General features: G+C 48.1%; 1 protein-coding gene across 1 annotated transcript; it reads left to right on the top strand.

Annotated features, from left to right (window-relative positions):
• Positions 1 to 10430: 10430 nt before the first annotated feature.
• On the top strand, positions 10431 to 13126 carry LOC126516957 (uncharacterized). The gene is made up of 2 exons (XM_050167037.3): positions 10431 to 11333; positions 11975 to 13126. The coding sequence occupies exons 1-2, from the start codon at positions 10728 to 10730 to the stop codon at positions 12311 to 12313; spliced, it is 945 nt and encodes a 314-aa protein (XP_050022994.1). The 5' UTR covers positions 10431 to 10727; the 3' UTR covers positions 12314 to 13126.
• The last annotated feature ends 696 nt before the right edge of the window (positions 13127 to 13822 follow it).

Below are 13822 nucleotides of genomic sequence, written 5' to 3'. Positions count from 1 at the left end.
ATCCAACATTTGGACAAGTGGACTTGCCTTGTTCAAGGTTTCAATGATTTTCCGAGGCTTTTCGCCTTGAAAGAGACGTCCACTTGTCGGAACGTTGGATTCCGCTTTTACCTGGTTCTCGTTTTGCTCATCTTGAATTTCCGTTTCCCGCCTACCCCGTGTTTTCCACAGTACGCATAAGTAATAAGACAAGTTCAACTGAACTAATGGTAGGAACACTGTTAGTACCGGTGAATGTGATGAGGCACAGTAGGCGACAAACCAACTGAAAGAGAATATGCGACAATAACAGCAGTGACAGCATTAAACGGAGCTTGCGCGCAGCGCGAAAACCATCCCCAAGAGCTCAGCTTCAAAAACAGGAGTGAAATTTGGAAATCCCTCACCAGGTTTGGCCAGCGCATACTTCACGCGCTGACGATCGTGTCTGCGAAGTGTATATGTTTGAAATTTGACAAAAGTCAAATTGTAAAATGACAAATGTCAACCAAACGCGGCTGCGTGTCCTCGTCCTCACTCTCAAGGAAGAGGTGATCCTAGCCAGAGAGTCGAGGTAACGCGCACGAACGCGGTCACGTAAATCCGAGTCCTAGCAAAGTCACCCAACACGACGCGTCACTTCGCGGTAAATCGTCCAATGCGGACCTCGCAACGCCGCCACCGGGAATTCGCCGCGAAGCAAAATAGAAAGGGGGAAAGAAGTAGGCGGGGCTTCGTCACGGAGATATGGTAAGCTTAAGTATATTCATAGTAAAAGTAACTCACAGTCAGAAGACATGCACTGAAGACACGTACCTTTGCCACATGACCAATTTTTGTCAAAATAAAGGATGCTAAGGCTCTCCCCTGACTGGGCGGTGGGCTTCACCGCAAGAATGGGGAGACGACGATGAAGGCGGGTATCATGGTGACGAAAACGAGGAAATAAAGACGGCAGATCAACAGCATCTTCGTAATACCATCCAAATCTTGGCCAATCCCCCGCAGTTGTCACACGCCATTGTAGAAGGATGTCTTATTCTATATCCTATTCCACCCCCTGTGGGAATCGATGTTATGCGAAGCAGGGTGCGGGGAGCCTGCCAAGTGAACGAAACGACCATGAGAGCACAAAGACGTAGGCGGCTGTCTCATAGTATGACTCTTGACATAGTATGACTCTTGTCATACTATGCCAATTTTGGCACATGCCGAGTTAACGAAACGACCATGAGAGCGCCAAGGCGTAAGCGGCTGTTACATGATCTACATGACACCCATGTCGGGATATTCACGTCATGACCGATCATTTATGTTCCTCATACACTCTTGTCATACTATGCCAATTTGTTACATACTAAGTTAACGAAAAGACCACGAGAGCACCAAGACGTAGCTAGGCGGCTGATAGAGTAATATAGTCAAAGTGGCAAATGTTCGCCGAGAAATTATTCGTGTTTAAATTTGACAGCGATCCCACTCTGTGAAGGTGGGTGACCAGCGAAGCTGTATAGATGGTATGTGTGTGTGTATAGATGGTATGTGTATCTAAATTTACAACACAGAGATACATAAATATTTTGGTCTTGTTTATTATTTCACGCAAGTTACTATAGCTTTGTGGTCGTTATGGTAGAAGGCTAAGGGTTCGATGACGATGATGGACATGTTCTTGGCGAAGGACAACTCCAAGCAAGAGCGCGTCGTGGTCGTAGGTACCTTGGGATCTGTGTAGCACTCTAGCCCGAACTGTTCGAGCATAAACGAGGGAAGCCAATTGCCATCTGACCGCGACGTAGAGGACTTTATGAACGACCACTTTGTATGGCTGCTCGATCCGGCCGATGACGATCGAACTCCAGGCCTCGTCGTTGGCGACTTCAACGCGGACGTGCCAGTATTTGTACAAGGTAGTGACCCGATCAGAGTCTCGAGCGTTTCTAGTATGAGTAGGGCACGGAAGGCCCTAAATAAAATGTCCAGGCAATCGGCGGAGAATTCCTGGGGAGGTTTTCTTTTTGCGGTCCGTCGCTGTACAGCCGGGTCATCGCAGGTTGCGGCCGAGGGTACGACCTATGGCCGGGGCCAGATGGACCGGAAGCCAGTCCATCCTCAACAGGATGGACGTGGACGCACTCAATGCCCTTCACGACAATGGTCAGCGAGCTGAAGCGTTGCCCGGACTTGCGACACTGAATTTCAGACCAATCATAATCCAAACGGAAGCACCGGTAGCCATTTAAATGGGACGATTGATTAAATGAAAACCAGGCAGGTTTCTAGCTGTAACGCAATATAACATCTGGCGAACATTGAGAAGATGGACATAGTAAGTCAGCTAACTGCAAAACTGACTTATCGACCATTCCAATGGAGAATCTCGATTCAGGAAAATCTTGAACTGCGCGAAGAAGACAGGACGTGAACACACGAAGCGCAGTGTGTGCGTCTATGTTTCTGTTGACGTCCCGTATTCTTCGCGCAGTTTAATATTTTGCTGAATCTATGAACCGACGAGCCCAACAACATGCCTTCTTTAGTATACTTTGAGGGCCTATGATTTAAAAATAAAGAGAACTCGTTTCAGAAACTGCCTTACTTAAGAGGGAAAGTTGCCGTATTTCTTCTCTTGGCTGGCATCCCGCTAATTATATAACGTATTCACCCGCTATGGATAATGACTGAGAATCGGATGGCATTAGAAAAAGCATTCAGCCTTGCCTAGAAACAAGAAACGAAAAAAAAAAAAGAAAATAGCCGGTAAAGTAAGATAACAATGCATTAAAAATCTAAGAAGGAAGTCGCCTTAAATTAAATAGGACTTCAACGGCTGCGCACACATCCCTGAGCGCGCCAGGTCACTAAGGAACGAGAGCATATATATATAGATCAACTCAGCGTCGCCCTCTTCCTCTTTTCCCCCTCGGGACAGCAAGCACGTTCACCGGTCTCACGCGTAATAATATATATATATATATATATATCAGGGGCGTAGCCAGGGGAGGGGGCTTATGGAGCTTCAGAACCCCCCTCCCCCGAAATTTTTTCGTGCTGTCATGCGCCGCCGACCAAAACAACCCCCGGGCCGGAAATCATGCTCGATTTTGTCTAGAATGTCCTTTTCACGCTCGAAAAGACAATTTCGCGCGATCATTGCGAAATCGGGCTGGATTTCGCGGTAACGCCCATGCACTGGGAGTCAGATACCGTAACTCCGAGGAGCTCCATCCGAGCACAAAGCTTCAAAGGCGTTTGGATGGCGAGTGGGCTCGTCGCGGCATTTCGCGGAGGCCGCGGAATTTGGGGAGCGCTTGAATTTCAATTCTGAAACTTTATGGGCATAAAGTTCTCAAACGTTTGATGCGAAAGGTGCATTGACATTTCAAAAGACGTGCTTTAGATTTTCAATTCCGGAACTATGTGGGTTTAATGTTGTTAACATTTGACGCCAAAGGTGCATTGACTTTTCTAAAGTCGTACATCGGACCATACAAAGAGACGTGCCAAATCAGTACACTATCAGACCAGTTGACAAAGCACGCAGCGAGGTCCGATGAGACGAGTGAGTGAGTGAAGAAACTCTATTGCAGGTCCGGCGAGGACGCGAACTCGTCGCGCACCCGGCTAGTCCCACGTCGGGACCGGCAGGTCTAGCTCACCGGCCCGGTCGCGGGCATGCCGGACAGCCAGGATTTGCTTTTCTAGAGCGGGGCTACGCAGAAGCAAGTCCCACTCGTCCTTGATGAACTTGGGGTATGTCGACCCGCACTCCCTGAGCACTTGCGCTAGAGTGGAGGTCTGCCCACAGGAGGGGCAGGCGTCGTCGCTATACACGTCCGGGTTAGCCTCGTGGAGAACGGACAGACACGGATACGTGCTGGTCTGCAGAAGTCTAAGCGAAACGGCTTGCGCCCTATTCAACTTGGGGTGAGGGGGTGGAAAGACCCTTCTAGACATGTAGAAGAATTTAATAATCTCGTTGTGAGTAGCGGGAGCGTCCCGGTGGCCGTAGGGAGGAGGGGAATCGGTGCTTCTTGCAGAGGAAGCGCGGTCGGTGAGGTCACGCGCAGCCTCGTGAGCAGACTCATTGAGGTTCGGGGGAGCACCCTCGACCGACCCTACGTGACATTTCTAATGTACATTTCTAATGCATTTCTAATGTACGAAGGCGAGTTGTGGTGGTTCATTTGTGCGGTCATGTCACAGAAACGAATATCAACTTTCTTTTTTCACTTGCGCCAAAGCATCTATGTCAAGGCACTAAAGCCAGCAAAGGTAACTACGTTCTTATTTATTGTTCTACTTCGACTTCTATTCGCGAGGACACATTGTGTCTCTTCCTTTTCTTTTTTGTTCTCGCTACCCGCGGGCTGCCGAACCAGCCAGAGCGCATGTTTTTTCGCGTGCTGCATCGACCACTGCACGGCGCACTATGATGCGCGTTCGTTTTCTTCTGGCAGAGTGGATTTTCGCCTGGCAGAGTTTTCGACGCTGTCTGGCTGGCAGACGAGAAAAAGTAACAATGCATAGTCGTTTGCCGCCATCACTACGGGGACTCGACGGATTGCAGCCCGTTCACTTGAGCGCAACTTCTCCGGAAACTTTTGTCCCACCGGTGTAGAATAGCGAGCATTATGCGTATGGTCCTCTGTGGGCCAAGCGTCTCACGTTTTCTTCGATATTCCTTCGGTAGCCACACTAGGTGCCCAAAGTAGGCATTCGATTGTAGCCAACATGCTTTCCTTTGCGTTATTTCATCTTCAGCGCCCACCGCCCAACAAAAGAAAAAAGAAAGCATTGTTGCAGCGCAGCTAATTGTCGCATGGTGAAAGTTCGATTTTATTACTTATTTTTAGCGGAAAGTAATGGGCCACGGGGATGCTTCAGTTGACGGATACTCTTATTATATTGTTGCGATATAAGTAATATGGACAGTCCAGGCGCATTTTTGCCGTTGCTGTCGCCCTCATGTCCCGTATAAAGTCCAGGGGCGGTAAGATCTTGATCGCGAGCCGCATACTGTATGTGCAAGTGAAACCGTAAGGGGGGGGGGGGGGGGGGAGGAGGGCATGGGTAAGCCGGCGATGTAGGCCCAGTCTTGTGTGCGCAAGTGAGAAAAGCGGGGAGGAAGCGCGCCACCTTTCCTCGCGCGCGATACATCGGGGGAGTGGAGGGAAGGGGGGATGTAATTTGTGAATCTGTGGTTGCGCAACATGTTTATTTGCCTTGATTGACGTATCATACATAGCGACCTTTACTTAGATACGTAGATTTATGGGAGACTTATACGTATATTAAATATCTTGTTGCGAGGTTTTGTGTATATGTGCAGTGAACTTTGTTTGCAGTGACACTTTTTTTTTGCGCTTTATCAAGCTGTATCTTGGCATTTGTACATTCCATTGTATCTTCGCATTTCTAATGTACGAAGGCGAGTCAAATGAAAGTGAGCCAACACACCATGCGCAATAATGGTTCTGTTCATTATCTGCGAGGCATGCACGTGGCACAGAGGCATCTCTTATATACAAAAGTGACACACAGGTGTGAGGATCAAGGTTCTTTAATGCTCTCATACACTGCGGCGAACATGGTTGTGTGACATAATGGACACTCCAAAAATTGAACAGTGTGGTGTCGTTTTTGTCAATGAGGTTTTTGACAGATGAAGATGTTTCCCAAGAAGAAATAAGTCGCCGTATGGCTGCCGTGTACGGTGAACATTGCATTTCATTGGCCACTGTGAAGTATTGGAGTAAACGGTTCAAAGAAGGACGTGAAAGTTACAAAGACGATCCAGACCGGGCCAAAGCCACCGTGCAATCACCCCCAACACAGTTCCAAAGGCTGGTTAGACAAGAACGGAGGATAAACATAGATTAATTGTCAGGGCGTGTGAATGTCAGTCACGGTTCGGGTCGCACCATAATTCATGAGCATCTCGGTTATTGGCTCTTGTGTGCGCAATGGATGCCCAAGATTTTGAACCGCCGCCAGAAGACGGAGTGTTTCGGCGCTGCCTTGATTCATCTAATCCGGTATCACAATGAGGTTGACGACTTCTTGTCTGCAATTGTGACAGGGTACGAATCATGGTGCCACTACTACGAGCCTGAAACACGACGGCAATGCTTACAGTGGAAACACTTGAATTCACCACCCCCAAGAAAAGCAAAGGCCGTCAGTTCTGCCGGAAAGGTGTCGACTTATTTTCGATCGTCAGGTGCCATTATTGATCGAATTCGCTAAGCCTAGAGAGACTGTCAATCGTTTCCGATATTATGAAACGTCGGATCGGCTGCGTGTCTTAATCAAGAACAAACGACGTGAAAAACTCAGGAATGGGATCATCTTGCTGCACGACCATGCCCGTCCCCACGTCGCTGATGTGGTTAATACAAAACTGGCAAAGTTCAATCGGGAAACGCTGCAACATCCGCCATACAGCCCAGACCTGTCGCCCTGCGACTTCCACATTTTGGGGAAATTAAAAAAACAGCTCAAAGGAATCAGATTCGTGTCGGACGATGATGTGAAAGAGTCAGCTACCGACATCTTGAAACAGCAACCCGAAAAGCCTTATGAGACGGGAATCACGCGACTCGTTAGTCAGTGGGACAAATGTCTAAATGCTCATGGAGACTACTTTTAAATAAAATGCCCCGTTTGTCATATATTCGTATTGGCTCACTTTCATTTGGCTCGCCCTTGTATACTTTGAAGAACTCCTGCTCTTTATATGTGCTTTCTATTGCGACTATAATTTCGGAGCAATTACTCGCATTATACGACCGGTGACAGCTGCTCCTTCGCGATACATTCTGACAAAGGACAGCGTCATTGAGATTTTTCTCTGGTCTTTGCATCTGTACAAAAATGTAGACAAGGTTCTTCAATGACAGAGAGAGAGAGAGAGAGAGAGATGCAAATGAGAGAAAGGCAGGAAGGCTAATAAAATCTTCATAAAATATTTGTCCTCAACTTGTTCATTTCATGGCCTTGACAATTTTCATATCAGAGGCACGCACTATTTTGCTGGTTTCAAACTGATATAATTCTAAAGTTCGTGTGATATTTCCTCTACTTGTTAAATATGCAGAAAACATGGATGCATAGATATCAGTTATTTTGGGCACAATATTTGAGACATATGAGTATATTTTTTATGAAGAAATACATATTTTACTTGTCTTGGCAGTGCGTAGCGTTCAAGAATTTGTTTGCAGCATCTTTAGAAATGACAACGCAGTTAGTATTAGTGTTTAATGCATTTGATCCCTCGAAAAATTCTATAAGGAGGAGGCCGAGCTACAAAGTGAGCTCCCCCCCCCCCCAACGAAATTTCTGGCTGCGCCACTGATATATATATATATATATATATATATATATATATGTATAAATTGGTTTCACCAACAAATCAGCCCAGAAGGAAAGGAATGTGCCTAATCAGACTTATGGAGATTTAAGCTTAAATGCAGGCATTCGACAACTGAGTTTGGTTCAGTTCTTCGAGTACGGCACAAATTTATGCTGTGGGACAAGGGGAGGTTTGGATGCTCATGCTAATGTGTTAAAGATGAGCTTAAGTAGCCTAGCACAATCGCACGCCTCTCGAACCTATGTAGCACCAGTTACAGGAGATGATGCTGGAAGTAGGCACAGTGAGGGAGTGAGTGAATGAACTTTTATTGGATCCTGCAAAACGCGATAAAACGCGCACACGGCTAATCCCACGACGGGACTGACAGATCTAGCCTGCCGGCCCAATCGCGGGCGCGCTGGACGGCCAGGATTTGGTCCTCAAAGACGGCACTTCGCAGGAGCGCGTCCCACTCTTCCTTGGTGAGCTTCGGGCCCAGCGACCCGCGCGGCCAGAGCTTATGAGGCAAAGTAGCAACCTCACCTCAGGCCACGCAGAGAAGAGGGCCGATAATTTGTGTGCTCTCGAGAGCCAGGTTATTTGTCATTTCATTCATAAGTAAGCCTTTGTGACGAGGCACTTGGACTCATGTAATTTAGCTTAACCAATACTCCACTATCGAATGAAGGGATCATAAAATGTGAAAGCCACTATTTGCAGTGGTTGGTTGGTTTGCCTTCATAGTTGGACGAGTTAGCAATATAATTAGTGAGATTTAAAAAAGACGTACTATAATGAGAAATTATGAATAAATGAAAAGTAAGATAAGACCAATATTTAAGAATTTGGCAAGGAAATCGTCCTGGTTCAGGGAGAATAAGCTTCTCAACAGCTGCACGGACATACCTGTGACAATGTCCTAGAGAGGAGGCTCCCAAAGACAGAATATCTGGAATGGCAAGGCTGTTGTTGTTATTCTCGAACATGGTGTCTCACATCTGCTGTGGGTGATTGGCCAAGACTCAGGTGGATAAGGCTTAATGAATATAGAAATTAAAAGGCTGAGTCCGCCCTCGTGGTTGCTGGCAATAACAAATGTTGACTCTCTCTTTCTCTCTCTCTCTCTCTCTCTCTCTCTCTCTCTCGCAAAAAATTCAATAATCAACAAATTCAGTGTGACAGGTGCGAGAAAATGACCGAGATATCCTGAATTGAAATATACTAAAAACTAATAATACTAATAATAGTACTGATAATACATTTTGGATGGGGACGCTAACATACCTGTGACTGTACACGAGAGTCGAAGCTCCAAATGAAATTGTCAGATCCAGGCCAATTTTACGAAAGAGAACTTCGAAGACCCATGACAAAAAGAATTGATCTAATGTTTCCTCCTCATTAGAGAAAATGCAAAGGGAGGAATGCCTCAAAGCACACCTGCGTAGTAAAAATTCAAAGAGGGCGTCTGGCAACCTAATTTGGAGAATGAGTCCGAAGCTTCACTCGGAAACAAACTCTTGTGATCAGGCACCCAAATTAATCGAATACATTGCAAATTAGAAGAGACTATATACGGAAAGGAATAGTCGGAATAGAGGAGAATCACTAGACGCGGATAGGGACGAACACGCGGAATCTACGACAATAGCAGCTGTGGCATAATTGAAAAAAGTTAATTTACACAGGGCGAGAATTGCTGCTATGAACTCTGCCATCAAGAAAGATAGGCTTAAAATTTGGCATTCGTAAAGAAAAAAATGCAAACCAAGTTTACCACAAACGATTCCAACGTCTGATTTTTCTTCCCAGTGTGATGCTTCAGTTGCGATGACGTTTGTTGGAATTGCCGAGAAACGATCTTGAAGAAGCTCATTTAGAAGTGCGCTATGGGAGTAGCTTATCAGTGTTCCAAAGACAATATTTTCGAATGTAGTAAAGTCTGCTAAAAAATAACCTGGGTCGCATGAAATCTAGGCCAAGGAGCAACAGGAAAACGTGAATGAAGCTCTAACAGGAAAACTATCTGGGGTTCAGTAATACGGTGAAATGATCCTTCTTGTTCTTGTTCTTGTTCCCTAGTGAAATGGCGCAACCCACTCTGGGGGATCGGCCATGAACCGGGCGGTGAAAGAACTGTTAGCAGTTTTTTCTGAATAAATTCAGGTGAAATGAAATAATTATCTTGCAATTGGGATTTAAAGTGTCTACTGTTACAGGTATGAATAATCAGTTATCTAGATATTTTTGTGAATTTTGTGAACATTATAAGAATTTTGAAGAATTCTAACATGCAGTTCGTTTTGTCTCACGCAGAAAGATGCAGAGGGCTTCACAAACGTTCCTGTGGCTGTAACCCAGTACGGTAGCCCCAAAGGAAAGAGTTAAAAGAAGAGTTAAATTCAAGCCAGGCTTTTGGAAGGGTTCTTCTAAAAATCTTTTCCGTTGGATAATGAAACGGTGGCTTCCAGAAGTGTTCCAGATATTCAGTCTCATTGCACAAAGGACACATGGGCGATATAGCCAGACCAGACATGTGGAGGTAAAGGTTCAGTGGGGGGACTAGACACCGTATAGTCTTGTAATGATTACTTCAATTTTTCTAGCGGAGCACCCATTTGTTATTCCAAGAAAAACTGAGATGCGGGAAATCAGACGTTGCCAATGATGATTGCGCGAACTTATTCGAAAAGAAAGAAGGCAAACCAAGTTCACCACAAGGGATTCCAACGTCTGATTTTTCTTCCCGGTGTGATGCGTATATATAAGTTGCGATGACGTTTTTTGGAGTTGCCGAGAAATGATCTTGAAGAAGCTCATTTAGAGTTGCATATTTTCTGAATCGCGCCGCAGTGATGAAAGCTGACGAAGGTAAAATGGGGCATATAGGACCATCGTGGGATGCTACTGCGAGCGCATCTGCATATTCGTTTAATGCTAGGCCTTTGTGACCTGGCACCCACACTAGACGAACGAGACATAAGTTTCTTGGGAGAAGAGAACAATCACTTCCTCTTCCTCCTTCGGGGGTAAGGCATATTTTGGCATCGCTCGCTACGAAATGCGTTGCCACAGCGTCGTCGTCATCATCATCATTATCAACCGTAGCGCGAAGGCTCGTGCTCGCGTTCCACACCGGGACCAGCAGCCGCAGGCCGTCGTCTCACCGATGGAGCTCGGCGATGGCCGCCAAAGACCTACGAAGTAGGCAGCTGCCACGGGCCCTCTCCCGGTGACGTATGTGATCTAAATTCTGCTCGGGTGCGAAATTCTGTGACGGGTGCGCTCCCGCCCGGGTGATAGTGGGCAGTCACCCCCGCACCCCCCGCCAGAGAAGAGCCGCCTCTCGGGTAGCCCACGACGTAGCACTAACAGCAGCAGAATCATCATGGCCGGCAGGAGCGTTCGCGTCATCACGCTGGGCGACCCCAACGACATGGTCTGCATGGACGAAGGCGTGCGCATGTTCGCGGTAGACCCCTCGGCGCAGCAGTCGCAGATGATGGCTACCCGCCAGTCTTCGCTCACCAAGGTCTTCTGCGGCCCCGTGGAGACCATCGGCATGCCCGCGCCTCCGAAGATCAAGGGGTCACGCCTCGACTGGCGCATCACGCCCGAGGGAGGCCTCGAGGTGACCGTGGGCCGACCGCTGACCAAGGAGGAGGAAGAGAAGCGGGAGCGTGACCGTGGCAAGGAAGGCCAGGACGACAAGGACAAGGACAAGGACAAGGGCGCCGCAAAGCCCGCCGCCGCCTCGGGCTCCGGCACCAAGCTGGCCACTGTGGCCAGCCTGAAGAGCACGCTTTGCGACCCGTACTCGCTGCTGGCGAACAAGCGGCTGCCCATCTGCTTCGAGACGACGCTCGGCCAGGAGACGGGGCCGGGTCTGACGTCGGTCACCGTCATCAACGAGCAGCCCGGAAATCCGGTCGTGGTACAGCCGCGACCCGCGCCTGTGCGGTCGAGCAGAGCGTGTGGCCCTGCCGGTGTGCAGGTGAGCCCACTTCTGGAGCGCGGGATGGAGCGTGCGCCCTGCAGGTCCCGGAGAACGCAGTCTGATTGAAGACGCTGGGCTAAGGGCACTTCCCACGCCCACGAGTGTTGGCGAATGGGTCGTCGCCCCTGGTCGGCATTTAAGTGGCGACTGAATCCTGACCACAACACGCCTACGCTGTCTCCATGTGCCGTTTTGGCGTGATGTAGTCGCGCGTAGCAGTAATTGTTGTAAGTCCAAGTCCCTGTGTTGACGATAGACTGGTTAGCCTAGACTTGGTTTTCTAATCTACGCGCCCGAGAAGCTTAGTAGGAAGGGTTGTACTTTCTTCTGCAAGCATATAGCATTATATCGTAGCGGCGTTTGGTGAGTCCTGTGACTTCAATGCGCCGAATCACATTACTGATTAGTGCTAAAGGCAAGAGTGCAGTATTCAGTAGGCTTTACGCAATATATAGTATGTATAACGAAACAGGATCGTGCATTATAACTGGCAGCGTGGGAAAGGGAACGAAACTGCCGTCTGCTGGCTTCGCATGATTGTTATCACGCGCACGTGCGCACATTTTGGGGTTTTCCTCTACTGAATGCAGTAACTCCTAATGCTTCTTTTTTTTTCTCTACGCCCGTTCACACTACAGGTCATCTGCAGCAGCGACAGCTACGGCGGCTACCAGCAACCCAATGTCACGACCTGCAGCGGTGGCGGCGGCGGCAGCTTCACCGGCGTTCGCATCCTGGCTGACTCGTCTTCCTCGATGGGTCGGCGCTGTGAGCAGCTGCTTCCCGAGCCGTGTCCCGCGATGCAAACGATACGCATCATGGACGACGCCATGCCGAAGCGTCGCAGCTCGTCCCGCGTGGTGCACATCTTCGAGGACCCGCCCGGGCCGTCGCGGTCGATGAGAGGATCGTCGCGCGATCGACAGGTCACCGCGCGCGTGGTGCACATCGAGGAGGAGTGTCCCGACTTCAACTGAACTCTCGGACGTTTCGCCGCCACCGACTGCCGTTTGTCCCTGACAGCCGCAGAACAATGTTTTGGCCGAGAATACAAGGGCTTAGACGCGCTGTCCGGCTGGCGAACCTTATTGGGACGGTAGCGAAATCGTGAGGCTGTGTTATCCTGGGCGCAGATGGCAGATCCTGGATGATATGTAAGCGAGATTGACGGCCAAGCTGCGGAAAGCCTGTCCGATGCCGTGGCGGCGGTTTCGCCGGGTGACATTAGACCCACGTGTGAACACTTCGAAAACGGACTCTTCCTCCAAAAAACAAAATATAGACGCTCATACATGATTGAAAGCGGGGAAACGGGACGGTGTGGTCCGGAATGCTTAGCTGTGTTAGTGACGCGTCCTTCAGGAACTGTTGCAAAAGCATTGGGTTGGCTTCTATCCCACGTCACTGTTATCTCGCTGCAGCGCTTGCAAGCAAACAACGCCACAGTCGGCAACGAATAGGCGCCCGAAGTCGAAGCCGCGCACAACTGCCAGCTAATGGACAAATTGCCATGAGGGCTTCCAGGTGGGCGACAAGACGCAAAAAAAAAACGAAAAAAAAAAGTGGGCATGAGAAGGCGTTCAGTGTGGGACTTGGGAATGTGTAACACCACCATTAAAATATTTTTTGCGGTGTAGTACGAGTGTTGTCTTACCTTCGTCTCAGAGTCCCTCGATGGCTGCTGCTGCTGTATAGGCCAAATGACGCGAAAGTGTAAGGTATCTTCAGTTTGTCCTTGACTGACCAGGACTGCACGAGACGTTGCTTTTTATTAAATACTTGCCCGAGCAGCTGTGTCGAGTGGTCGCAGCGCAGATGTGCCACATTTCTTTTGCATTGACGTTCGGACCGAGGATAGGTGTTGTGTTGTGTTTTATGGCACATAGGCAACTAAGGCCATCATGCGCCAAGCTCGAGGTATAGGAGAATTTTCCGTGCAATTCTGTAAAAATGTAAATAATTGTTGGTGGTGTTGAGTGCTTAAATAGTTACCTCATGATGGAGTAAGAAAAAGATTGTAACAATGGGTACTGATAAAAACTTTTAAAGGGGGTCGGGTAACCTCAGCGGCCATCCTTGCCAGGGCAAGGATCTCGAGGCTCCTAACCAATCAAATAAGGTCCTCAGCCTTTTTCTCGGGAATGAGAAATGGCTGTGGTGTACGAGGTGAAGTACTGCGTGATGATTTACATATCTTTAAGAAAACCAGCTTCAGTTAAAAATATAAAAACGCTAGACATATCCACAATTGAAGACATATCACTCAAGAGAAGTGCTGGGTGAAAAGGGACGCATTGGTTATAAAACGGGGAAAAGCACTTTTTCCGTAGCTTTTCCAGTTTACAGCATGAAATTAAAATGTGGTTGACTGTAAGTTCATCTCCGCAAGTGCAAATTGGTTTGTCTTCTTTCTTCAGCAGAAAGTTGTGTGCAATGTGTGTGTGACCTATACGGAGACGGCAGATAATGACTTCCTTGAAACGCTT

Source organism: Dermacentor andersoni, chromosome 3, assembly GCF_023375885.2.
Source record: "Dermacentor andersoni chromosome 3, qqDerAnde1_hic_scaffold, whole genome shotgun sequence".
Taxonomy (NCBI): domain Eukaryota; kingdom Metazoa; phylum Arthropoda; class Arachnida; order Ixodida; family Ixodidae; genus Dermacentor; species Dermacentor andersoni.
This window is presented reverse-complemented; position numbering and strand designations above follow the sequence as displayed.